The 24,499-nt window shown below is 40.6% G+C and overlaps 1 protein-coding gene across 5 annotated transcripts; it reads right to left on the bottom strand.

Annotated features, from left to right (window-relative positions):
- Nucleotides 1-404: 404 nt before the first annotated feature.
- On the bottom strand, nt 405-10,760 carry LOC147620434 (DUF21 domain-containing protein At2g14520-like). 5 transcript variants are annotated; one of them, XR_015269927.1, is made up of 12 exons: nt 9,885-10,760; nt 9,148-9,224; nt 8,983-9,066; nt 8,770-8,883; nt 8,582-8,668; nt 8,357-8,496; nt 8,179-8,266; nt 6,487-6,560; nt 5,230-5,420; nt 1,427-1,632; nt 1,148-1,258; nt 405-1,056 (listed from the first exon to the last, which is right to left on the bottom strand). XR_015269927.1 is itself a non-coding variant. In XM_086824651.1 (12 exons), the coding sequence occupies exons 1-11, from the start codon at nt 10,060-10,062 to the stop codon at nt 1,211-1,213; spliced, it is 1,287 nt and encodes a 428-aa protein (XP_086680777.1). In that variant the 5' UTR covers nt 10,063-10,760; the 3' UTR covers nt 405-918; nt 1,162-1,210. The 5 variants fall into 5 exon arrangements, 3 of the variants coding, with proteins under 3 accessions (XP_086680777.1, XP_086680776.1, XP_086680775.1); XR_015269928.1 differs by having other exon boundaries at nt 405-1,034; XM_086824651.1 differs by having other exon boundaries at nt 405-918; nt 1,162-1,258.
- Nucleotides 10,761-24,499: the final 13,739 nt, after the last annotated feature.

The raw sequence follows: 24,499 nt of genomic DNA, 5'->3' as shown, positions 1-24,499 counted from the left end.
CCCTCTCAGTAGACCCTCTCTATGTCTACGCAGCTCCAGCAAGTACAATCCGAGGCATCTCTAATCCTGTTATCTCATGACTCTAGAAAGTGGTCCAAAGCCCTCTCTGAACAGGCAGTGAAAACGGCCTCGTATCTCATAATATACTAGACAGTGACATATGTAATGTAACTCTGTCTCTGGCTCCATCTGGCACAGCTGACAAATCCTGGCCTCAGCTGGTACTCCTCTGAATCTGCCAGTCTCAATCTCTAGCTGGTGTGAGGATGTGCACATCTGACCAATAGCACACCGTACCCCATGAGAAAGATGAGTATCCATGTAGCTGGGTCTAATCACAAACCCATCCTCCGTGAGCTGGAGAAGATGATCTCTATAGAGAGAGAGAGAGAGAGAGAGAGAGAGAGCCAAAGGACCAGATGGTATTACAGTCTCCATGAGAATATTGGTTTTCATGGAAAACTGAAAATAAAGAACTGGCTACCTTGTGTTAAAAAAGTAGTCCAGGTAGTCATGTGGCTGATACAAGAAGATGGAATAAAACCATATCAGTTAAGATAAAATGTCACAAGGATGAACATCCATGGAACTAAAATTTACCACGGGGTAAATGTTGATATGAACTTACAAAAATCCCCACAAAAAACAAGGAGATAAATAGAAAGAGTATGCATGTAATACTCTTAAGTAACTCTCCTTTATCTTTCCAACTTCTTTGCAGAAAAACACTTCCTCCTCCTACAAGGAGAAAAGGGGAGCCCCCCTGACAAAGGGGTGGAGGATGTTTCCAAACCGCCCACTGTCCAGCCGGGACAAGGAATTTTGCCCAGCTCACCCTTCGTCACATATGCAGGGAATTTTGTATGTCCAGCTTTACTAGAATCTCTTTAGATTGATTCAACCAGCAGAGTCTGCGATTTGAGATGATTTGAAATATTAAGGAAAAACCGCCATTGGATGTATCGTTACTTCATAATAATGTATTGTTATGGCTCTCCCGATGCAGGTGAATGCACCGGAATATTTTCACTCCCCTACGAAATGACACTTTTGAGCCTGGAAACAACAAATGCATCCCACAAGCAATATAATTTATGATAATCATGGATAATGATAATGTCACAAAAAGAGAATGAAAATCACTTGCCAAAATTGGGATATAAGTTTTTGAAAGTCAAATCGAGGAAAAATATTGACTCGGAAATGTTGGTTACGTCATTACATCTATGTGCATGTCAGTCTCATCAAAAATCTCCTCCTGAAAAAAAGACTAGTCTGCTTATCAAGAATTGAAAATAAAAATGCGTCTTATACAAACTGCCAATCCTTTGATGAGAAAAGGGGGTAAAATATACTTATGATTGAAGAAGCAATCCTTTTTTTTAAAGTTAAGGAAACTAGAAAAAAGGAAGGTGCTTGTCTTGACCTGCAAAAGTTCTTCAATAACATCTTCCATGGTGATGATGCCAACCACCTCTTCATCTTCAGGAAACCTTGGAGGAAAGGCATCATCTAGCTTGACCACATCATCAGAGCTGTATTTCTTTATCCGGCGAGATGGCAAGTTTTGAGACTTGGTTCGTGCAACCTCATGATCTGGAACTTCATTTGCCAAGTCTCCAGCACCATGACCTGTTGTAATGAGTTGAATCAGACGCACTTTCTCTCTCTCTCTCTCTCTCTCTCTCTCTCTACCCCCTCTGACTACCTTGATCCAGCCCTAAGCTTACAGGAACACTAATACGAAAGCAATAATTAGACAGACAGAAGAGAGAGATGAACTGTATGTTTTCAGTACATTGATATGATACAAAAACTTAAAAGATGTCTTTGACTGTGGCCTTTCAAAATGGACTGATTTCTGACCTAAAGTACTGCCTAATGACCTGCCCCCATCTGGGATCAGATGCTCTACCACTGGACTTAGACTTTCTATTTATAGGCTCTTAGGCTCCCCTGCCCCTACCCAACTGCTGTCAGCCAACAGAGGACAACCCAAAACCTTATTTAATGTTGCCAACTTGGTATGCATGGTGTCATATGTCCTACCTGACTGGACACACACAGCATGGGCCTGCCAGTGACCTGAATCTACGTTAAACTTACTGTCAAAACAGGGATTAGCCATGTCCACGTATGTGCACCAGTCTCTCTCTCTCTCTCTCTCTCTCTCTCTCTCTCTCTCTCACCATTTATGTATGGCGGATGCTTGAGGATTTGGGAGGGATCGAGCAATCAAACAAGTTTCTACATGGTGCTTACATGTATTTCTTATGTGGTGGAACACGAAGAGATCATCTCCTAAATTTTAGGAGAAGCTGCTATTTTTAGCAATCTCCGAAGGAATTTCCGTTCCATCATTACCTCCGAAATTCGGCAAAGATCAAGGATTGCCAAAGTACCATTGTGAAATTAGCTAATATTTTTAGAGCTAAATATTGTGGAATTTTTGGCCTTTGGATTTGGGACATTTGGCAGCATTTTCTTGCTTATTTGAACATGAAAATCATCTCTTGGGCGAGTTTGAGCTTCAAGCAAGTTTTTGGAGGCTGAAAACTCTGATTTTTTGCCCTTTCTCTTCATTTCTAAGCCCACCATAGCCATATCCAGCTTGGGGAAGATGATTTTCAATACTCTACACCATCTTGCACACCCCGGATGGCTGTTTTTCAGCAAAACAGTCCTAAATCTTGCTGAAATTTCTGGTTTTATGCGATATACAGGGCACTCATGAATTGAGGCATATGTGTTGCCCTACAAGTTTATGCACTCAAGGAAGAGGTATATGGGCTGCTATACAAGTTTATGAACTCATGGAAGAGGCATATGTGTTATCCTATAGGCTTATTGACATATGGATGAAGCATACTGGCTGATGTACATGTTCTATATGGCTATGGATGAACTATATGGCTATTTAGCACGTTTGAAGGTGTATGCATCATCCATATTGGATGAAGGACAGGTTTATGGTTGTATATGGATAATCCAACATCTCCCATGGGGAGAGTAAGGCCCTCAAAGCTTGTACATGTTATATTTCTCCTTGGATAACGAAACACTCCAAGGGGGGGTTGGCCCATTCCAGCCTCAATGTGGTGTTATATGTGCAACATTTATTTTCAGCTTTGTGGATTGTTTAATGGCTGTGACTAAATGCCAAAATGTTTAATTGTGCTCATGGTCAAGTGCTCCCGCGCTTCCCAGGGGAGTTACTCTCTCTCATATCCACGACATAATCCGGAGACATGGACCACAAGAGGTGGACTTCAACAAAGCTCTACAGTCTGTGATGGAGGAGGATGGTACCATTATTGGATGAGGATGCCACATGGCTGGTTGGGTGGTTGATCACATTGAACATACAGGACTCACGAAGGACATGGGTCCTGTTCTTTGGGTAGCTAGTTTAGTTTATTTTTCCTTACATTTTTGCTGGCATACAGTTACCCACAAATCATGTGTTAACGTAAAAAACTCTCCTCCCCTCTGTGAGAGTGTGTGTGTGTGTGTGTGTGTGTGTGTGTGTGAACCCCTGCTCCCCCTGGTATAGCCCCGGTGCCTAGTGGTAAGGGGGGTTTAGGTCTCCAGCTGCAAGCATTTCATCCGAGCTTGACTGCCCCAGCCTGCTCAAGCACCCCTACTCCCCATTTTATCTGTCCTCCACTTTTCCTCCAGTCCTACAGCTCGCATCCCTACTCCACTTTCCCTCCGTCCACTTGCTCCAACTAATCGTTGCAGCCCACCTGAGCTGCAACCGCTGCCACCACCAGCCCTACATCCAGCCCTGTCCTGCAGCCCTTAGGTGCCAGGATTAAGTCTTCGTCAAACTTGTCCACCCATCTGATCGATTCCAGCTTGACACCTGGACGAGCAACCTCAACCAGGTACCGTGTCTTTGCACGCAATGGAGAAAAACAAGCAGATACCTCCTCCTTGGGAGATCTCACCTACCACTCACCAAAACGAGTGGACTACCGTAGCAAGAGATAAGACCTTTTTTTTTAAGCTCCTGGAATTTAATACTCGCTTCACAGAATTCTAATCCCAATTTCTTATCAAAGCGATACCCAATTAGTATTCTAATCCCAATTTCTTATCAAAGCGATACCCAATTCGTAAGTTCTTACTGTCTCTTTATTACTAATACGATGAATGCTTGTCAGATAAATGCGAGTCCTTTTTTTTGGTATAGACTAAACTGGACCATCTTCTTGTTACTACTATTTAAATGAAAGTTGAGGGTCTCTGTATGATGCAAACATAGGCTATCTCTAGCAACAAGTCGCTCTCCTACAAGAAAATGTAGTACTCAATGACCGCCTCTCGGGACTCCAGGTCCATCTCACGCTATTCGAAAACAAACTGGATCCAAATGCTAGGATTCAGCGCGCACAGAAAATCCTGACCAAGATCAAGGATGCCGAGGACAGTTTACAAGAGAGCACCGAAAACCTAGAAAGACATCCTGTCCAAGGCCAAGGAAGTGGAGGACTTGTTGTAAGAGACAGCCAAGGGACTAAAGAACAAGGCTGGGGCACATGTCAAATCAAAATTCAAGGAACAAAAGCAAATAAAGCCGCAATCTCTCCAGCTCCACATGGAAGTACTACCAGAGGGCTGGTACACAAGGAGCGAACAATCGTGTCTTGCTGTGACAGATCTGTGAAGCCAATTACCTGGAACATGCTAAGTGCAACCACAATTGAACAAAAAGGTAAGAACCACGCACCAAGGAAAACAGCTTCGCCATCCTCCATCAATCCAAACACTAATAAGGCACCTATCTATGGATAGCAAAGGAGCTCACAACAGCAGCAGAATTGGAGTGTCCAAGCAGCCCACAAGGTGGGCAAGTGGATAGTCTACCAAGAGGGATAGGACCAAACTACAATGCTGGACAGTAGTGGCCTCAAAAAACATCACACAAAAATAGCTACTACAAGTTTTTCTTCTGAAAAGCTGGCGCCTCATGTAAGAGGCTTGACATTGTCTTTTATTGGCTTGGGGGCACGAAACTCCTGCATCACAACCCTTGGATCATATTTGGCCCACACTGACATTAGTTGATCTCTCTCTCTCTCTCTCAAGCGCTCATGAATAGCAGCATTTGAGCCACATTTGCATAACTGGAAGACAAGTTAGTACGTACCCCTGTAGACTAGACATTAATGAATTGCAACATTCAAGCCATACTTGTAGAACTGGAAGTCAAGTTGGAATGAGAACCTTGATGCCCCTTCAGACTAGACGTTCTTTGTGGATTCCTTATACTGCTAAGCCTTCTTGCAAGTGATATACGGTGATTGTGATTTGATGCCCCATCTTTTCCTTTTCTGTAACTAACTACTACAGCCATATGGCTTCGCCCTTTCTGAAACTCGTTCAAAATGTCATATAAAGGCATTTTGTCAGAAACCCTGCAAAGCACAACAAAACCATTTTGACACACCGCAAAACAAAAACCATGTGTGCAGAAATAGTGACAATAACTAAGCTAGGTTGATCCGTTTATGTTGCTAAGAAAGAAAATATTTTACCAGTCCCGATGATTCCTGGGGGGGGGGGGGGGGGGGGGGGGGGGGGCGGGTTAACTAGACCCCACAAAATTATAAGTTAGCACTTTACTCCAGCACAAGGAATTTCAAAAGTAACATTTAATAGATATACATGATTATACTTGCATCAGGCATTGTTTTTATGTGATCTTGGGGAGAACTTATAAGTTGAGGGGTGAACACTTAAAAAAAAGGCCAAAATCCAAAGATGAGGAATTTTAAATACCCTCTGCACATACATAATATATAGGGTTTTCTATATTGTGGCATGTACAAAGAGGGGGGGGGGGGTGGGGAAGTTGAAATCCGAGGTGGATGCTTCTCTTTCTTTTACATGCTCTGGTTTTCTGTCATGTGCAAAGTGGATAATTTTTTCATCCACATACAGAAGGCAATTACACTGTTGCTTTAGCTGACCTGGAACACCTGCGCTACATGCCATGTAATCTCTACCTCTGTGTCAGCACATCGCAGGTGTATATGACTCAAAATGTTGGATGTGCAGTCCAGCTGTCACTCACGTGGCTTGTAACACAACTGCACATTGGGCTGCTAGCAATCAACAAAGAAACTACACCCACATTTAATCATTCAATCCGTGCCTTTACCGAATAACACTTTCAAATGTTTTTTTTTTTTTTTTTTTGGGGGGGGGGGGGGGGGTGTTAGCAGAGTGGGTAGTTTTAACTTCCACATACAGAAGGCCATGACACTTCACTTCTTATTTAACTGACATTGCAAGCCTACGCAACATGCCATGTAAACATTAATGTCTGCACGTTGCAGGCATATATGACTCAAAATGTTGGATGTGCAGTCTGGCTATCACTTACACGCCTATTCACCAATGCACACTGGGCTGCTAGCAATCAACAAAGTAAGTGCATTCAATGAGACAGATAGGACTTCAGAAAAATCATAAAATCACCTTGGAATTTTCCTAATTGTAACATCTCGAACAGAAACCCCATCTGATGGCTGAATAGTCAGCAAATTCTTGACCTGAGAAAACACTAACATTACCTGGGTTAAACATTTCTGTGTGTAATTCTTTACTACTTTACTTTGGTTGCGTTTCAATAACGAGAAACATAATCCTAATTTGCTATATAAGTTATGAGGCCTCCAACCCTGGGTGCATAACTGAAAAAAATGTATAATGTCAATGCGTAAGAGGTGACTTTATTATATGGTCTCCTAGCAGTCTTTACATTCTCAGGAGATGTAACGTTTCTTGACTTTCAAGGTATAATGTGGTCTGAAAAATATGTAAAATGTAAGTACACAAGAGATGGTTTTTTTTTTTTTTTGGGGGGGGGGGGGGAGTAAAACAGGGCTGATTATATTAAAAACAAGTGTAGTTTATATATTAATATGGTTGCATATATCGTCTCTGTGAGTGCTTCTTTACTACTTTACTTTGGTTGCATTTCAATAGGGAGAAACATAATCCTAATTTGCTATATAAGTTATGAGGCCTCCAACCCTGGGCGCATCACTGAAAAAATTGTATAATGTCAATGCGTAAGAGGCGGCTTTATTATATGGTCTACTAGCAGTCTTTACATTCTCACAAGATGTAATGTTTCTTGGCTTTCAAGGTATAATGTGGTCTGAAAAATATGTAAAATGTAAGTATACAAGCAATGTTTTTTTTTGGAGTAAAACAGGGCTGATTATATTAAAAACAAGTGTGTATATATATATACCTAGATGAATCCAAGAACATGCCCAAATTCACCTTTTAGAAACGTGCATGTTATATACTCATGGTAGTCAACTATCAACTCCATTATGCATAGAATGGACTAGATACTACAACATCCCCACTAACGTCATCAGTGCCCAATAGTGAGTGTAGAACTCTGTATCAAGATATGCTCTCACACACGCACTCCACACACACACACACACACATATGAGCATATATTCACACAAAGCCCTTTGTACTGAGTTTCTGTCAGACCTCCGGAGATGCAAGGCCAAGAAATAGGTGTAGTTTACATTTTACATATTTTTCAGACCACATATTAATATTTTACATATATCATCTCATGTAAGTACATGAAATCATATTAAGATGTAATGTTTCTTGGCTTTCAAGGTATACTGTGGTCTGAAAAATATGTAAAATGTAAGTACACAAGTAATCATATATATGTAAGTAATCATATTAAAATGTAATATGCTTATAGAAATAGGTGTAGTTTACATATTAATATGATTACATATATCATCTCATGTAAGTATACATGTATGTATATTTTGCATCCCTTCACAAGTGATGGTTTTATTATATGGTCTACTGGAATTCTTTACGTTTGCAGGAGATGTACTGTTGCTTGGCTTCTAAGGCATTTGGGCGCGCAAAATATACATACATGTATTCTACATGAGATGATAATGTAACCATATTAATATGTAAACTACACTTGTTTTTTATTACCCTTGGCACACCGGTGATATGGGTGCAAAATAAACATCTTATAAACAGTATACTTACATGAAATGATATACATAACCGTATAAACATGTAAACTACACCTATTTCTATTATCCTCAAGCACATGGGTGATATGGGGTTAAGCTTAAAAGTGAGGCTCCTGGACCTTGAACTTACCAAAATAGCACCTATAATGTATTTAGGTTGTCCAACGTATACAGGTATCCTGCTATGACCTTTTTCTAATAGTTTAGTAAGAGTTTCCCTGCCAACGAAGAACAAAGGGAAGCATTAGTATCACATTGAATGTTATTTGATATCTAGAAAACCAACATGATCAAAGTGGGACAAGTACTTATTCAGAACTTCATTTATTTCCACAGAGAAAATCTGCGATATCGGAGTCATCGCAGCGGCTGCAGTTTTCTCTGTCAACTCCAATGCCCCCGCAATTATTGTCGTTTCATCATGTGTGAGCTCCCCACCAATCCCAGCCTTCAATTCATTTGATTTTTAGAAAGCACGTCTTAACCATGTTACCATAGAGAAAGAAATGATCAAACCAACCCAGAATACTTACCTCGTTTCCATGCATGGTAACGAGTGTCTTCAACTCCGCTCTTCGAAAGAGAGCAACATGGTCTTTACCCAGTACGCAATCCAATAGCTACAACCACAATTGAAGCAAGAGCCTTTTTAGTGTATGTTTGTAGAACCTTGTGTCCGCAGGCATTTACAAACCTGAAAAAAGGATGATATGAACCTTACTTTGCTAATAGGATAAGTGATGGGAAAGCATATCAAGACAAGAACACGGACTATAGGTGCCATGGTGGCTCCAACTGCTAGACCATGCCTGCTGCACACAGCTTGGGGGAGTATCTAAGGTTTAAAAAAACCAGCAATTAGCTTCAAACAAAACTGCTGTGTGCATGCCTAATCAAGCCCGGAAGTTCTAAAAAAAAGCTTAAACCCACTAACCTCTCCAAACATGAGGATTAAGGTCACTGATATCAAAATTGCACCCCACGCGCTGATCAATGAATCCAAAAAGATGGGAAGGGCCTGCAAGGATTGTATATATAGGCATGAAACACGACACTCTGATGCATTGTTTACGGCTAATGCTGTTCATGAGTCACTGACCTCCATTGCCAAAGAGTTGCACACAAGAAGAGTACACAAGAGAAGATGCTGGTTTTTTACAACTGGTAGGATCTTTTCTGAAAGAAGATGAAGAGGGAAAAGCTAATCAATAACCATGTGGATGTGAAGAATTGTGTGCTATTTCTTATGCAGCATCATATGTGAGAACCAAGTTGGCCAACACCTTTCAAGAGTGCACCTTGCCATCAAAAGCAGAATTTTATTTTCCTTCAAAACAAGCTTGTAAGCAACCAGCGTTTGTATATACCAGTTGGTGATAAACCCATCCTTCCCTTCAATAGCAATACGGAGCAGTAGACTTTAACCCCACCGGTCTCAAAACCACTTTTGCACTTTGTTCAAGAACAGTTCAGAGATGGCACAAAAAGAACCAACTCAGAGTGTCTGCATTGCTGTGCAGCTATGTGCTAGCTAGCTAGCAAGCATAAGGTCGGACTGGGGTCTCTATTGGGCAGCTGCAAATTCTTGTCAAGTGAATCTATATTGGCACAATGAAAGGTGAAGCCCTACATTTAGATAGGCAATGGGATGATGTTTTCACCACAAAGACCATGATCTTAGTGGGCATAGGATGAGGGCCTTTTACCTCTGTACAGCGAATTTGCTGAGGAAGACCAGTGCTCTCAATGGGCATAGGTCAATCAATGCCTTCATGTGTGGTGCATTTTGCTAAGAAAGGCCTCCGCCTCTGGTCATGAAGAGATGGGGATCCATACCTGCGTGTTTGCGATCTTTGTCAAGGCCGGACTTCGTGAGAACCTCGAGGTCCATCCGCCCGAGAGACATGAGGCCCAGGGTGAGGCCAGACATGAGCCCCGCAAACAGGACAAGGGCAACGATGACGATGATGTATATCCAAAAAGAAAGCCCGCAGCAGTGCTCGTGGGAGGCCATGGACTCTCTCTCTCTCTCTCTCTCCCTCCCTCTACACACACAGCAAAAGGAACTGTATTTTGTGAGCACCTAGCTTTCCCCCCAGCTCGAGACGCGTCGACCTGTCCTCAGCCCACGCGTCCACACCTCCTCGCTGCTGCATGGACGGTGGTGGTACGCGTGGCTTTGCCGTACACACCAGTCGTAGGCAGGCGAGAGAGACAGAGAGAGAGAAGCTTTAACGTCAACACGAGTAAGGCCCACAAGTATATATGAAAAAAAAACCCAAAAAAAAAAAGAAGGGTTCACAAAGGTGGCACATGAAGCTCTAAGAGTGTTCAAGCCCTACCATTGGAACACATGCCACAAGACCAAATGGACATGGGATTTGGGATGGGGTGTAAAATGTTCTGGTTTGAATTTCAAAAAACTTCGCCATCCTTTGTGAATGTTGACAAGGGCGGGTAAAAACTTCTTCAATATTAGCATGCTGATATGGGATAGGCCCTCCACAACATTAAGTGTCAAGAATTTGAGATCGTACTAAGCCTACTCTGATCGCATGATTAGCATATACTTAAGGAGGCTCAAAATAATCAAGATAACCCATGATGCACACTAATGCAAAGTAGACAAGATAGGCACACTCAATCAATCTCTATTGGAATGTGTTATGAACCATACAATGAGAAGCTTCTAATATAGACAACCTCAATCAATCTCTATCGCAATGTGTTATGCACCATACAATGAGAGGCTTCTAATATAGATAGCCTCTAGCCCAAACTCCTTTACACAACTCATGCCACGTGGCAATCCCTTTTCCACATTCTTTTATGTGGCTCTCACCATTCACACAATATCTCATGTGGCATTCTTATCTTTCCACAGCTCATAAGATAATATCTTGGACCTCTAAGGTGTGTTCATACACTCCCACCCCCAATCCAAGGACACCTTGGTGCTTGCTTCTAGCTGCCTTCCAACCTATCCAAACACACCTCATTGTTGTAAGTGAACTATGATAGTTATGAGAAAATACATTTGTTTAAAAAGCAAACAACCCTTCCTGCCTTCTTGCAATTTGAGAGTAACTATGTAGTGCCCACATAACTATATAACTATATATATATATATATATATATATATATATATATATATATATATATACATACATACATACATACATACATACATACATACATACATATATATATATATATATATAGAGAGAGAGAGAGAGAGAGAGAAAGAGAATCGGCTCCTCACAACCTAAAATTGTGCAGATATATGCCAAATCCAATGATTGGTGCATTACTTAATCCAAAAGGCATAACCTTGAACTCAAAATTTCCTTATTGAGCCTTGAATGCCATTTCGGGTTATCCTTTAACATATTGCATCAAAGAGCCTCTCGATTTGAGGAAAAGGATGCTTATTTTTTATTTTAATCTTATTTTAAGGCTTTATAATCTATGCATAAATGCATATAGTACCATCTTTCTTCTTCCTCGTAGGTAAAATTAGTAAATCCTATGAAGAGCTCCCATAAAGAGCTAATGGGTTTAATTTATCCTTTCCTTCTTAAATATTAAACTAGTTATCGAGTCTTCACTCCTCTGTTCTATCTTACTTAGCCTGTAAGGGTTTTACATACAACTTCCACGAATTAGATCTATATAATGATCTACTTCATATGTATGAGATAAACCATCAGGCAAATCCTTAAGAAAAATATTTTTGAATACAAATAATAATTTAAAAAATCATACAATAACTTTCATGCTTTTCTAAACAACATCAGAAGGTATAAAAAAAGATAAGATTATAAAGAATTACCTCAAGATCCTTGCATTCCATTAGTCATTCTCGACTCCATTAAACCAATAAAAGTAGATAACATTTTCTTTACTGTGAAGTTGAAACTATTTTCCATTACATTGAAATAGACTATAATTATTCACATAACTTTTTGCAAGGAATGATCTAAGCCTAAAGCTAAAGCAATTCCCTACTTTTACGACCACATCAATTTTGTCTAAATTGCATAATTTAGAAATCTAAAATTTATTTTTAGCCTTGAATTTCCTTTTTAGTACCATTTATCATGGTACACCATCGTTGGCAATACCATTTATCGGGCATTTATCATGGTACACCATTGCTAGGCAATACCCTTTTCCAAAGAGACCACATACTTGTGGGCACTTTGACTTTTTCTAGCAACTTTGATTTTATATTAAATTGATGTTAGTGCCATATAGAATATTCATCATCTTGAGGTCTCTATTTTTCCATGTATTTTCATCAAATCATAAGGTCCAAAAGTGGGTTTCCACATAGGTGATGATGAACACACATTCATGCTATCATCATGCTATATTCCTCATGAATAACACACACTCTTGAAGCAACTTTTACTAGTACTTTTTAAATCCAGCGCAGTCTACCCCCTTGATTCTTGAAGCACCTTTTACTGGTGCTTTTTTCACCAAGTACACCTATCTGGGTGGTCAGATAGCAATGAATTGATTCTACCCCCTTGATTCTTGAAGCACCTTTTACTGGTGCTTTTTTCACCAAGTACACCTATCTGGGTGGTCAGATAGCAATGAATTGATTTAAGTATCTACTTTCACATTTATCCTAGGATGTCCAAGCCAATCTTACACATTCCTTACATAGGGCTTGATTAAAAGGTTTCTAATTTTTTGGAAACTTACAATTCTCTCTTAAACTCATCCGCCACTTCCTAGTGATAGTGCACCCACATAGAGAGAGAGAGAGAGAGAGAGAGAGAGAGAGAGATCATAATTCATCTACTAAAGCTAGACGGCCTATGAGACCTAAAGAATGTCATGCATATACAAAGATTAAAGCATATGGCTCCATATTATTGTGGACAATTGAGAAAGGGCTTTTGAATGTGTATTTCTAAATTAAAGGCAGTGAGAGAAATACATTTTCCCTCGTGTCGATAAAGTGTGAATGGTGTGCTTTTTCTCAAATAAGTGGGAAAATTGTGTATGGATGGTGGCATAACATGGGCATTCTAGAAGTGTGTGTTATTTTATCTCTTATACACCTAAAGGATAAAGTGTGCATACTCTCTAGGACTGTCCTTCCCCATTCCATCACCTAGTCTCAAAGTGATGTGAGCTAAGTTAAAAGGCATCAATATGCTAATAACATACTATAGTATAGTATTGGTTCCCTTACATAAGGGGGTTTCATTGTTGACCTGTAGTAGCAAAAGTATAAAAAACCACCTTCCTTTTTCCTATCTCATAATCCATTATTGCTAAAGGAATTCTTTATTGTTGATAAGTGATCAATGGAAGCATTGGTGAGAATGTTAATCCATTCCTAGGGTTAACAAGATCTACCGCCATTATCTTACATCAAGGAGTCACAATAGATACACCAAAGGGTCACACATTGAAGATATGAAGCAATAGTGTCCGAAGCTACAACTTGGCCGGGCGCTCGTAATGGTGTGACAGAGTATTTATGGGTGATTCCCGCTTCAAGAGCGTGTGGTAGCAAGCTAGGATGAAGTCCTAAGTGATGTACTTCATGGATATATTATGAGAGTAGTCATTGTAATAGCATTAGGCCTCTTATGAGCCTAAAGTGCCCGGCTGGCCATAGTTTAAGTGAGTGTGAACACTTATGGCCATGGATATAAGTGAATATCTCTCATAATATAACATACTCTCCCATTGTATAATTGAGTCTTGCTCTTGCTAATCCTATTGCTAATCTCTCTTCCTAATGCATGCTAGTGAGTGTGTGCGAGTGAAGTAAGGTGAGAGGAGGGATGAGTACCTGTAGTGCAACACGCCAGTGTGACAACGCTCATGGGAGGTGCGGTGGAATTGCTTTTCAAGGATTTGTAGAGCTTGGAGACCTCAAGGGTTATGAGCTCGGCCATTGGAAAGATCCTCAAGACAGTTGCGGTTCACCAAGTAATCTCTTTTCAAGGAGGGTTAGGGTGAGCTATAACATTATTGGCACCGCTGCCCGGGGAGCTATCCCTTGACTTTTTCCATCATTTTTTCTCTAATCTATGCATTACCCATTATCCATTATCTTGATTAATGGTTTTCCATGAAAAATATATGGATTTGATGGTGATTTGTGTGAGATTTGGTGTAGAATAGTTTTTTTTTGTTTTTGTAAAGAATGCTTTTTGCTTAATTTGTTGTTTTTGTTGTTGTTATTGTGGTTTTTCATGTTCTTAAGGCTTGCACATAGTTTGTATTAGGCTTAGTTTACATCCATTGTATCAAACACTGTAATAGAATGCAATTTTTATTGAACGTTAGCTCTCTTTAGTGTTAAACATAGCTTAATTGTGTGTTTTTTGTTTGAATTGTTTACATTAGAGTGTTAGCAAGCATTAGGAGTAGCTTAATCCCTCAAAAAATTTCTTCAAAAAACCCTTGAATTTGACTAATTTCTCTTAATGGATTGGTTTTTGTAATTTAGGATGATTAATCTTATTCAAGAGGCTCAAAATTTAGAAAATGTGTTAATTAGGATCTAAATTGATCATGTGAGTAATCAAAATTAGTGTTTTTTAGTGTTTTGAGAGCATCTAGATGCATCAAAACACCTAATTACATCAATTGGAGGAATTTGACTCTCTTTGCTTAATTTTGCCTTAAAAGAGGAGACCAAAATTAAGAATCTAATTAATCTCCTATTTTAGATTAATTTACACATTGGTTGATGCACAGAGATTAGCATTCCTTTGCTCTATCCAATGATGTGCTCAATTGTGTGAATTAATTAGAGATTAGTGATTAATTGGAGTCTTTGATTAGTGTAAAAGAGGAAAAGATTAGTGAAAGGATTAATCTTTAATTAATTCTTAATCACTTTTTTTTACATAACTCATTAAGGCTAATGAGCATTCGATGAGTAGATGCTCATTAGTTGTTAAATTGTTCATTTTGGGGAGTTATTTATGAAGGGTGTCGTAAAAAGATTGACTTTTTTTTTTCCACTTACCTTTTTGGAAAAATGCCAATATCTCCTTAAATTTAAATTCAAAAAATATCCCCCCCAAACAAGGAAATTCGTATTTTCCACTAGACTTAAAAAAATTAATTTTTTTAAAATTAAAAAAAAACGTGAGACAAGCTCTTCACGGCCAAGAGTTTCACGGTTCCAAGCCATTTCACGGAATTACTGTTACCATATTATAGTAGTGATGTGTGTGAACACACTTAGGACCGCCGGGGCACTTTTTCCCTCACTAGGAGGTTTTTTCCCCCGTGCATTGTATATACGCCCATTATCTTCTAGGGCTTGTTATCTTTCATTTTTGGCACTCATAATACACTACTGTGTTGTGCTCAAGCTTCCTCATCTTCTTGAAGTTGTGTGTGCATTCCTGCAACCCTAATTCCAACAATTGGTATCAGAGCAGGCTTCCTCCTCCCGGGCAGCATCACCGGCACCTGCCGCTTCATCTCCTCCGATTGCAACGAGGTTTCACGAGCGTCTGCAGGTTAGTATATGCCGTGGGAGAGCCCGTAGGGCTTGTTTTTTTCAGAATTTTGATCTGAAGTCATTTCGCCCTCCGTTTTTGCATTCCAAGTACTGCGCAGGCAAAATCGTCCTACTGTGCAGATTTCCTGTCAAGATTAAAATCTGCAGGACAGGTGCCCATTCGTCTGTTTTGGGCTGTGCTATATAGCACAGGTTGATTTTATACAGGTTTACCTCTTGCAGACAGCATTTACATCTAGTAGTACAGTCATTGGCCATGGCTGACAACAATGATGTATTCCGCATGTTGGCTGCTGAGGATAAGTTGGATGGCACCAACTATCCATTGTGGGCATATATGATGCGACATGTATTGGTAGCAAAGGGGTTATGGAATATTGTGCAGGGTATTGATGCACGTCCTATTGTGGCTGGAAATGCTGCAAACACATCAGAAACAGGTACTGTTGATGATGGTGCAGGCACAAGTGCTGTAGCAGCTGTTCGAGAACCACCACTTTCAGCAGAGCAGATTCGTTGGGATGGTAGAGATGCGCAGGCTCATGCCTTGATTGCGCTGTCTGTCAAACGTACCATTATCCCACATATTCGCTCCTGCAGGACTTCTAAGGATGCTTGGGATGTACTTGCCACATTGTATCAGGCAAGAAATGAGGCTCGTGTTGCTTATCTCCGAAAACAGTTGGAGAATGAGCATATGAACGAAGGTGATTCTATGGATAGCTTTTTGACAAAGATCAAGGATTTCAAAGAGCAGCTCATTTCTGCAGATGAAATCCTGTCAGACAGTTCACTTGTGCAGACTGTTTTGAATGGTCTACCAGATTCTTATCAGGGTTTTGCTTCCACTCTTCGCTTGATGATGAAAGGCAATCCCAATGCCTTATCATTTGAGGAGTTAGTTTCTGTTTTGCTGCAAGAAGACCAGTCAAGGCAAAACAGGAATAGTATGCGTGTCGCAGATCAAGCTTTCGGTGCTAGTCAGAGAAGCGGGAAAGGTAAAGCTGGCTTTTCTTCTAGTAAGCAGAAATCTGCAAATGCTGCGCAACCAAAGAAGGAAGACAAAGATGAGAAGAAGGGTGACAAACAGAAGACATTTTGCAAGTACTGTAAGGGAAATGATCATGTCATCAAAGCGTGTCCTAAGCTGGCTGCGAAAGAGGCTAAGAAGAAAGAGGCTGGTATGGCTGTTGCAGATGCCTCTCCTTCTAACAATGAATCTGCTAATGTTGTGCTAGATACAGAATGGGCATTCAATGCGCAGTGCAGTTATGACCCATCTTTGCATGACACATGTATGTCTGCAGTAGATTCAGATGTATGGTACTTTGACAGTGGTGCCACTAAGCATATCACCTCGCAGCGCAGTTTATTCACTTTCCTTGAGTCTGCTCCCACAGGGAATACTGTCACTTGTGCCAATAACTCCTCTTATCCCGTTAAAGGAGTTGGACAGATTGTGCTGAATGTTGCAAATGGCAACACCTTTACACTTTTTGATGCATTGTATGTGCCAGGGATCAAAAAGAATCTGCTGTCAGTCTCCGCATTTGCCAAAACAGGTTTGGTTGTAAAATTTGTGGATGACAGATGTACTGTTCATGATCTCTCTTGTGGTGACATCATTGTAGCATCTGGTTCACTATGTCGAGGGCTGTATAAGCTCAATATGGATGGCAAATGTGTAGAGGATTCAGCATGTGCTATTATGGATACGCAGGCTATTTCAAATGCAAAACTGTGGCATGCACGTTTTGGTCATCTGAATTTTGCAAGTTTGCTGCGCCTGCAGAAATCTGAAATGGTGTCTTCTTTGCCTAAGCTTGAGGCACCTGTCAAGCATGTTTGTGAGGGCTGCATATTGGGTAAAATGCAGCGTGCTTCCTTTCCCAAAGATGGATCAGTGAGAGCTGAACGCAGATTGCAGCTTGTTCACAGTGATGTTTGTGGTCCCATGCAAACTCCATCATTTGGAAACTACCTTTACTTCGTGACTTTCATTGATGATTTTACCAGGCATGCATGGGTATACCCTTTGAAGGCAAAGTCCGAAGTGTTTTTGTGCTTCAAACAGTTTTTGGTTATGGCTGAAAATGTGTCAGAAAGTAAGATGGGCACCCTCCGTTCAGATCGAGGGGGGGAGTATATGTCTTCAGAATTTAATGCATTTCTGGCTGAGCGTGGGATAAAACACCAATGTACAGTGCCGTATACACCACAGCAAAATGGTGTGGCTGAGAGAAAAAACAGGTCTCTCATGGAAATGGCAAGATGTATGGTTAAGAGTCAAAGTCTACCACATGGTTTTTGGCTTGAGGCTGTCATGTGTGCCACTTATGTACTAAACAGGTGTCCCACCAAAGCATTACAGGTTGTCACTCCATATGAGGCTTGGCATGGCCGCAAGCCATCTGTTGGCCATTTACGTGTTTTTGGTTGCCTGGCATATGCATTAGTGCCTGTGCAACATCGCAGAAAATTGGATGACAAAGCTGTCAAATGTATTTTTGTTGGATATAGTGCTGAGAGCAAAGGCTATCGTTTGTATCATCCACAGACAAAGCGCATTTTGGTTAGCCGTGATGTTGTATTTGTGGAAGATGCAGTTCAGCCCTTGGTTTCATGTACTAAGGAGACAGATATCAGCTCACGTGATGTCTATGATACATTGTTGCCTCTTTTCAGTGGTGCACAGTCAAGTGCAATACCTCATGAGGCAGTTTTTCAGCCTATGCAGGTTTTAAATGATGGCACAGATCAGCCTAAATCTGATGCAGATGTGCATGATGCACTTGAGGATGAGAGACAAGAGATTGAGGGCTCTAGGAATATGCCTAGATGGCTGGTGCAGACTTTGCGTGACAGCAAGTTGGATGCCCCTTTGTCTAGTCGCACTCGTTCTGGCTCTCATGGTGCCTCTTATGCGTCAGATTGTTATGCATTGGCTGTTTCTAGTATGTGCGATGAAAGTGAGCCTGTTTCATTTGATGAGGCACAAAGTTCAGAAAATTGGATGGCTGCTATGCAAGCAGAATACGATGCTATTATGAAGAATGGTACATGGTCTTTATGTGACTTGCCCCCTGGCAAGAAGGCCATTGGCACTAAGTGGGTATACAAATTGAAGCGTAAGCCTGATGGCACAGTGGATCGCCATAAGGCTAGGCTTGTTGCAAAAGGTTATGCTCAAGAGAAGGGCATTGATTTTGATGAGACTTTTGCTCCCACATGTCGTATGACCACTGTTCGTAGCATTTGTGCATTAGCAGCTCATAATGGTTGGAATGTACATCAGCTGGACATAAAGACTGCGTTCTTAAATGGAGATTTGCATGAGGAGGTGTATGTATCGCAGCCTCGTGGTTTTGTTCAAAGAGGGCAGGAAAACAAAGTGTGCAGGTTAAAAAAGGCTTTATATGGTTTAAAGCAAGCTCCACGAGCTTGGTATGAAAAAATACATGCATATTTGACTGCACATGGGTTTCAGAATAGTCCAACAGAAAGCACTTTGTATGTTAAACATGTGGATGGTGTACATCTAATCATTGCTCTCTATGTCGATGACATGCTGCTCACAGGACCAAATGAGAGTCATATTGCTGATTTTAAGGCTGATTTGAATGCCTCTTTTGAGATGTCAGATTTGGGGCATTTGCATCATTATTTGGGGATACAATTTAAGCAGTGTGATGGAGGTATTGCTTTGTGTCAGACAAAGTATATTGAAACATTGTTGCGGAGATTTGGCCTTGAAGACTGCAAGCCTATTGCTACTCCAATGGAGACAGGTTTGAAGTTGAGTCTTCATGATGCTGGAGATCACTTTGATGTCACACTCTATCAGACAGCTGTTGGTTGCCTCATTTATGTATGCATTACGAGGCCAGACATTCAGTTTGCAGTCTCACAGGTGAGCAGATTTATGCATAGCCCAGGCATTAAGCATTGGCAGGCAGTGAAGCGTATCTTTCGCTATTTGAGTGGTACTCGGCATCTTGGGTTGTTTTATCCCAAGGGGGGATCATTGCCGCCAGATTTACATGCTTTTTCAGATTCTGACTGGGCTGGTTGTTATGACACACGCGTGTCCACGAGTGGTTTTTGCTTCATGCTTGGAAGCTCATGCATATCATGGTTGAGCAAGAAGCAGCCTACTGTGGCCACTTCTAGTTGTGAAGCTGAGTACAGGGCAGCTTTCACAGCTACGGTTGAGTGTGTGTGGCTCAGACGCCTTATGGCTGATTTGGGTGTTGGGCAGCCATCTGCCACCACCATCTTCACTGACAGTCAGAGCGCATTGGCAGTTGCGCGGAACCCAGTGTTCCATGCTCGTACGAAGCACATTGAGGTGCACTACCATTATGTCAGGGAGAGACTCTCTGCAGGAGAGATCAGTTTGGCTTATGTGCCAACACAGGATAACCTTGCAGACCTTTTCACAAAGGCTCTGCCTCGTGAGAAGTTCGAAGCTTTTCGCAAAGCTTTGGGCTTACTCCCTTTTGTGGATTCGTCCACATAGCTAGACACTTCCCTATACATGAGTGCTAGCTCTTGTTCACCGCATCACTCCAGGGGGGATTTGTTACCATATTATAGTAGTGATGTGTGTGAACACACTTAGGACCGCCGGGGCACTTTTTCCCTCACTAGGAGGTTTTTTCCCCCGTGCATTGTATATACGCCCATTATCTTCTAGGGCTTGTTATCTTTCATTTTTGGCACTCATAATACACTACTGTGTTGTGCTCAAGCTTCCTCATCTTCTTGAAGTTGTGTGTGCATTCCTGCAACCCTAATTCCAACAATTACCCTTCATGGAATTCCAACTTCACAGAATTACATTTCATGGAATTCCCCTTCATGGAGTTCTATTTCATGGAATTACACTTCACGGAATTCCTTCTCACAGATTTCCATTTCACAAAATTACCCTTCTCACGGAATTCCATTTCATGGAATTACCCTTTACAAAATTAACCCATTTCACGAAAAGCATTTCACGGCCAAGTATTTCATGGATTAAGGGTCTCATGCCTTGAGACCTCATGCCATTAAAAAAAAGAAAAAAAAACACCCTTGTTTGGGGACTTGTATCTCCTAAACCGTATATCCGATGAAGGCGCTCTAGGCCTCATCAGAAAGCTAACATCGCACTCTTCAACTTTGGTCGTTGCTATCCAAAGTCAAAATCGATCATTTTGGCCTCCAACCAATAGCCTCAAAATTCAACCCGAAATTGGGCCAAAAAACAACCCAAAAAGCATGAAAAATCACAAAAAACAGCGCGAAAACGATGTCGAACCATATTTGGGCTACTTTTTGAGGGTTTAAATGACAAAATCATTATTTACTCAAGGAAACAAAGTTGTAGTAATCCAAAAAGACTACAACTCTCTCATATAGAGTTTTTTAAAATTCCTTTTAGAAAACCCTAAAAAACGTGCTGCGAAATAGGAAAAAAATCCTTACCTAACATTCCCACCAATCTTATAGTAGGTACCAACCCTTTTCAACCCCTGGATGACCACACCTTAGATATAGTGACTAGTTTAGGAAGGTGGGTTGCCCAAGGACTTAGTGAGTCTCTCCCAAACAAGCCTCAGTGACTCATACAGAAATACGGCTGTACAAATTTCCAAAATCACGGGCAAATACGACGGAACAATAGACCCTGTTCAATTCATTCAAATGTTTGAATAGAGATGTGAAGCCTTTGGAAATCCCAATTGCCCTACCAAAGTACATGCGTTGAACTTATGCTTAGAGGACAAGGTTAGTCGATGGTTCATCACATTGATGCCGGTGATCAAAACCAACTTCATAACCTTGAAAATAGCCTTTATCCACGGTTTTTTAAGATAAGGTGATCGGTGGAGTGTAGCAAAAGAACTCTATTCAATTGAGCGTAAACCAAACGAAACCATTAGAGATTTTATCCTTCGAATAAAACTCTTGGACTCATGATGTGAGTCATAGGAGAAATTAAACGATGCTCAATTGAAGAGATGTTTTATGATGGGCTTAAAGAAAATTAGCTTACACAACTTGATCATTGTATCCAATCCGGAAACATTCGATCAATGTTGTAAAGAAGCAATACGTTTAGATGACAACATGCTGGAAGATGATCATGCTACGAGTTGTTCCTCATCTACACCAAGTGAAGCAATGGCAAATGAAAGATTGATCTCGGAATTATCATTCCCTGAATTCTATGTAGCCTTGCTTAAAAGCTTATAACCAAGATCTCTAAGAGTGGATGAGATCCTTCAAAATCAACCATCCTTAATGCCTCTACAAGTGAGGAGCGAAATGCCTTGTGTTTAGTGCAATCACTATGACCATCCCAATCCCCATTGTGCATACAAGGCACCTGTTTTTCTATACTACATATATTGGAAATCCTTTGATCATGATACTAAAAAGTGTCCCAATTCATCAACAATCGACTCAAAACCTTCATCTCCCGTGCACTAAACACAAACAGTCCAAAGGGTAGAAACTGCTCCAGAAGCAGTTAATCGAACACTTCAGTGTTTCTATTATCGTGGACCTCACAAAGTGGTAGATTGCACAGTTTGGAATACTTCCATGTCCATAGTCACTGACACCTTACAACCCATGTGTGAACGATGTGGCATTGATCACATGTTCTAAGCTTGCCTAAGACGAGTTGCTTCAATGCAACTTGTCTTATAAAATACAACTCTTAACATCTTAAGTGTACAAAACGGGCAATTGTCCATGGTACCCTTGAATGTGCTTACATGCTTACAAGCCAAGGCATGAGAAACAGTAAAAAAGAACGTAAAAGATAATACCTCAATATGGGTAGAAGAACATGCTTTAAAGTAGAACCCAAAAGAAAAAGCAAAACCTTCCAAACCCAAGAAAAACAAGGGACAACAAACTATCGAAACCAAGGTTAACGTAAAGGACATGAAAAAGGGGCCTGTGTGGTGGAGGACATAAACCCAATAGAGCCAAAAGCTACACATGATGCAAAAGCATTCACATCAAAGGCCACCACACAAACCACAAAACCCATATGTGCGACACAGGGTACAAAAGCCCAAAAGAAAATTCGATCTCATCACATGGGCAAACATAATGAAAAATTGACGATCCAAAGAAAGTCAAAAAATGAAACAACTTCTAGTACGTCACTAAGTGAGGATGAAACAAGTTCTGACTCTTCACACAGTGTACCTCATAGACCAATTAAGAAACTAGAACCCACCCAACCACCCCAAATTGAGAATCATGATCATATGACACATGCAGACGTAAAAAGCAAGCTTAGGAAAGCATGCTTAACTTGGTTGAATGTCTTATAGGATCACCGGTTGTGATTGAGCCTAATAATGCCAAACCTAAAAAAACAACCAAAATACAAAGCCCAAAGGAGTACCGCTTCCCCTTTCAAGAGGAAGACATACTCTCTATAGAAGAGTCATTCGAGACAGTGTGTAAGAATTATGTGGTTGAGAAAGCACATGAGGAATTCAATAATTCCCTTACAAAATTAAAGCAGTCTCTCAAAACCTCATTCGGAGGAATGCTCTTCTCTCATGGTGAAGCATGCATAACATCAGCACTTGTACCTTTAAGGGCTCAACATGAGTTATACCAATAAATAAAGAACTCCATAGAACAAGACTGTGAGAATTCGCAAGTTTCCAAACAGTCCTCATTTAGAATTGTCAAAGGACCAAGTGTGCCAGTGTACACTCTTCAAAAAACTGAGGGCCAAAAAGAGGATGAAAGTGAATGGGAATATGAAACCGAGATGAGATCTGAAGTTGAAATAAAAACTAAAACATCCATGGTTCCTTTGAAAGATTCTATCATGATATGGTCGGATTTCCCTATAGGCAATGATGTTAAGCACAAACGCGCAGTGATTAGACCTCGAGTTAGTCATCATAACATCATGACAATAGACACTTGGGTGTCATTGTGGGACAATAGACACTTGGGTGTCATTGTGGGACAACCTAAACTCATCCCTACAGACAATGGTCTTGCAAGAGGAGCCAATGGACAAAACATTGAAGTTCCTAGTTCTTTTAGTTATGTTACTTAAACAATTGGTAGAGATGTGGAATTTATATTCCATGTTACCCTAGATTTCCTTGAGTATGATGTCATCCTTGGTGGAACTTGGATACGTGACTCATTGTATTCAATTGATGAATCCATTGCAAACAGTCACCTAACACTTCTGCATCATGCAATGTACAATTGCTATTTTTTAGGGAGGAAGAGACCTTGGAGGAGCTAGAACTTCCAACATATCTTACTAAAAAGATCCCTAGGATTATGGTTGGATTGGAAATTTCAAATAAAATCACCACAGCTCAAGCATAGATTTATCCAACACAAGAACACAATCTAATAACCCTCGAGTTATGGGATTTATTAGGTCAACCAACACTCATGGCTCATCCTGAAAAAATTCCCTTTACACAAGACTTGAACATGCCATGTTTGGGGTACTTTGAACATACAATGTACATTTGGAACTAACCCCCTTACTTGCAAGTTTTTTTTTGGTTGAGTATGTGTTGGAAGCACATTTGATCGTGGGACATAAATGGACTATTGTTGCCCAAGCACCATTGTGCTTCACTAGCGATGATAGAGTCATCTCATGATGGTTAACGACAAAAAGTTGATAATACCATATTGCAAGGAAGAGGATCCAACTTTAATGGATTTCTATGATGCTGAATGCAAAAGGTTACAAGCCTCTTCCACCACCCACAGAAGCCCCTCTACACAATGACCTACCATCTGCGTCAATGACCGACTCCAATAAAGCATCTACTCCCTCAACCCCATTCTCACCAACAGTTAGATGCCAATACCTCGCAATCAAAAGCTATTCTTGAAGAAATTCCCACAACACAACAATCTATCTCTAACATGGAACTCA

This window comes from Cibotium barometz, chromosome 31, assembly GCF_041138505.1.
Source record: "Cibotium barometz isolate CiBa-2024 chromosome 31, ASM4113850v1, whole genome shotgun sequence".
NCBI classification, from domain to species: domain Eukaryota; kingdom Viridiplantae; phylum Streptophyta; class Polypodiopsida; order Cyatheales; family Cibotiaceae; genus Cibotium; species Cibotium barometz.
This window is presented reverse-complemented; position numbering and strand designations above follow the sequence as displayed.

Coding starts and splice junctions, on each gene's coding strand:
- LOC147620434 (XM_086824649.1), bottom strand. CDS start 10,062: ATGGCCTCCCACGAGCACTGCTGCGGGCTTTCTTTTTGGATATACATC. Junction 9,225..9,884: donor CAAAGATCGCAAACACGCAG/GTATGGATCCCC, acceptor ATCTTCTTTCAG/AAAAGATCCTACCAGTTGTA. Junction 8,669..8,769: donor TCACTTATCCTATTAGCAAA/GTAAGGTTCATA, acceptor TTGTGGTTGTAG/CTATTGGATTGCGTACTGGG.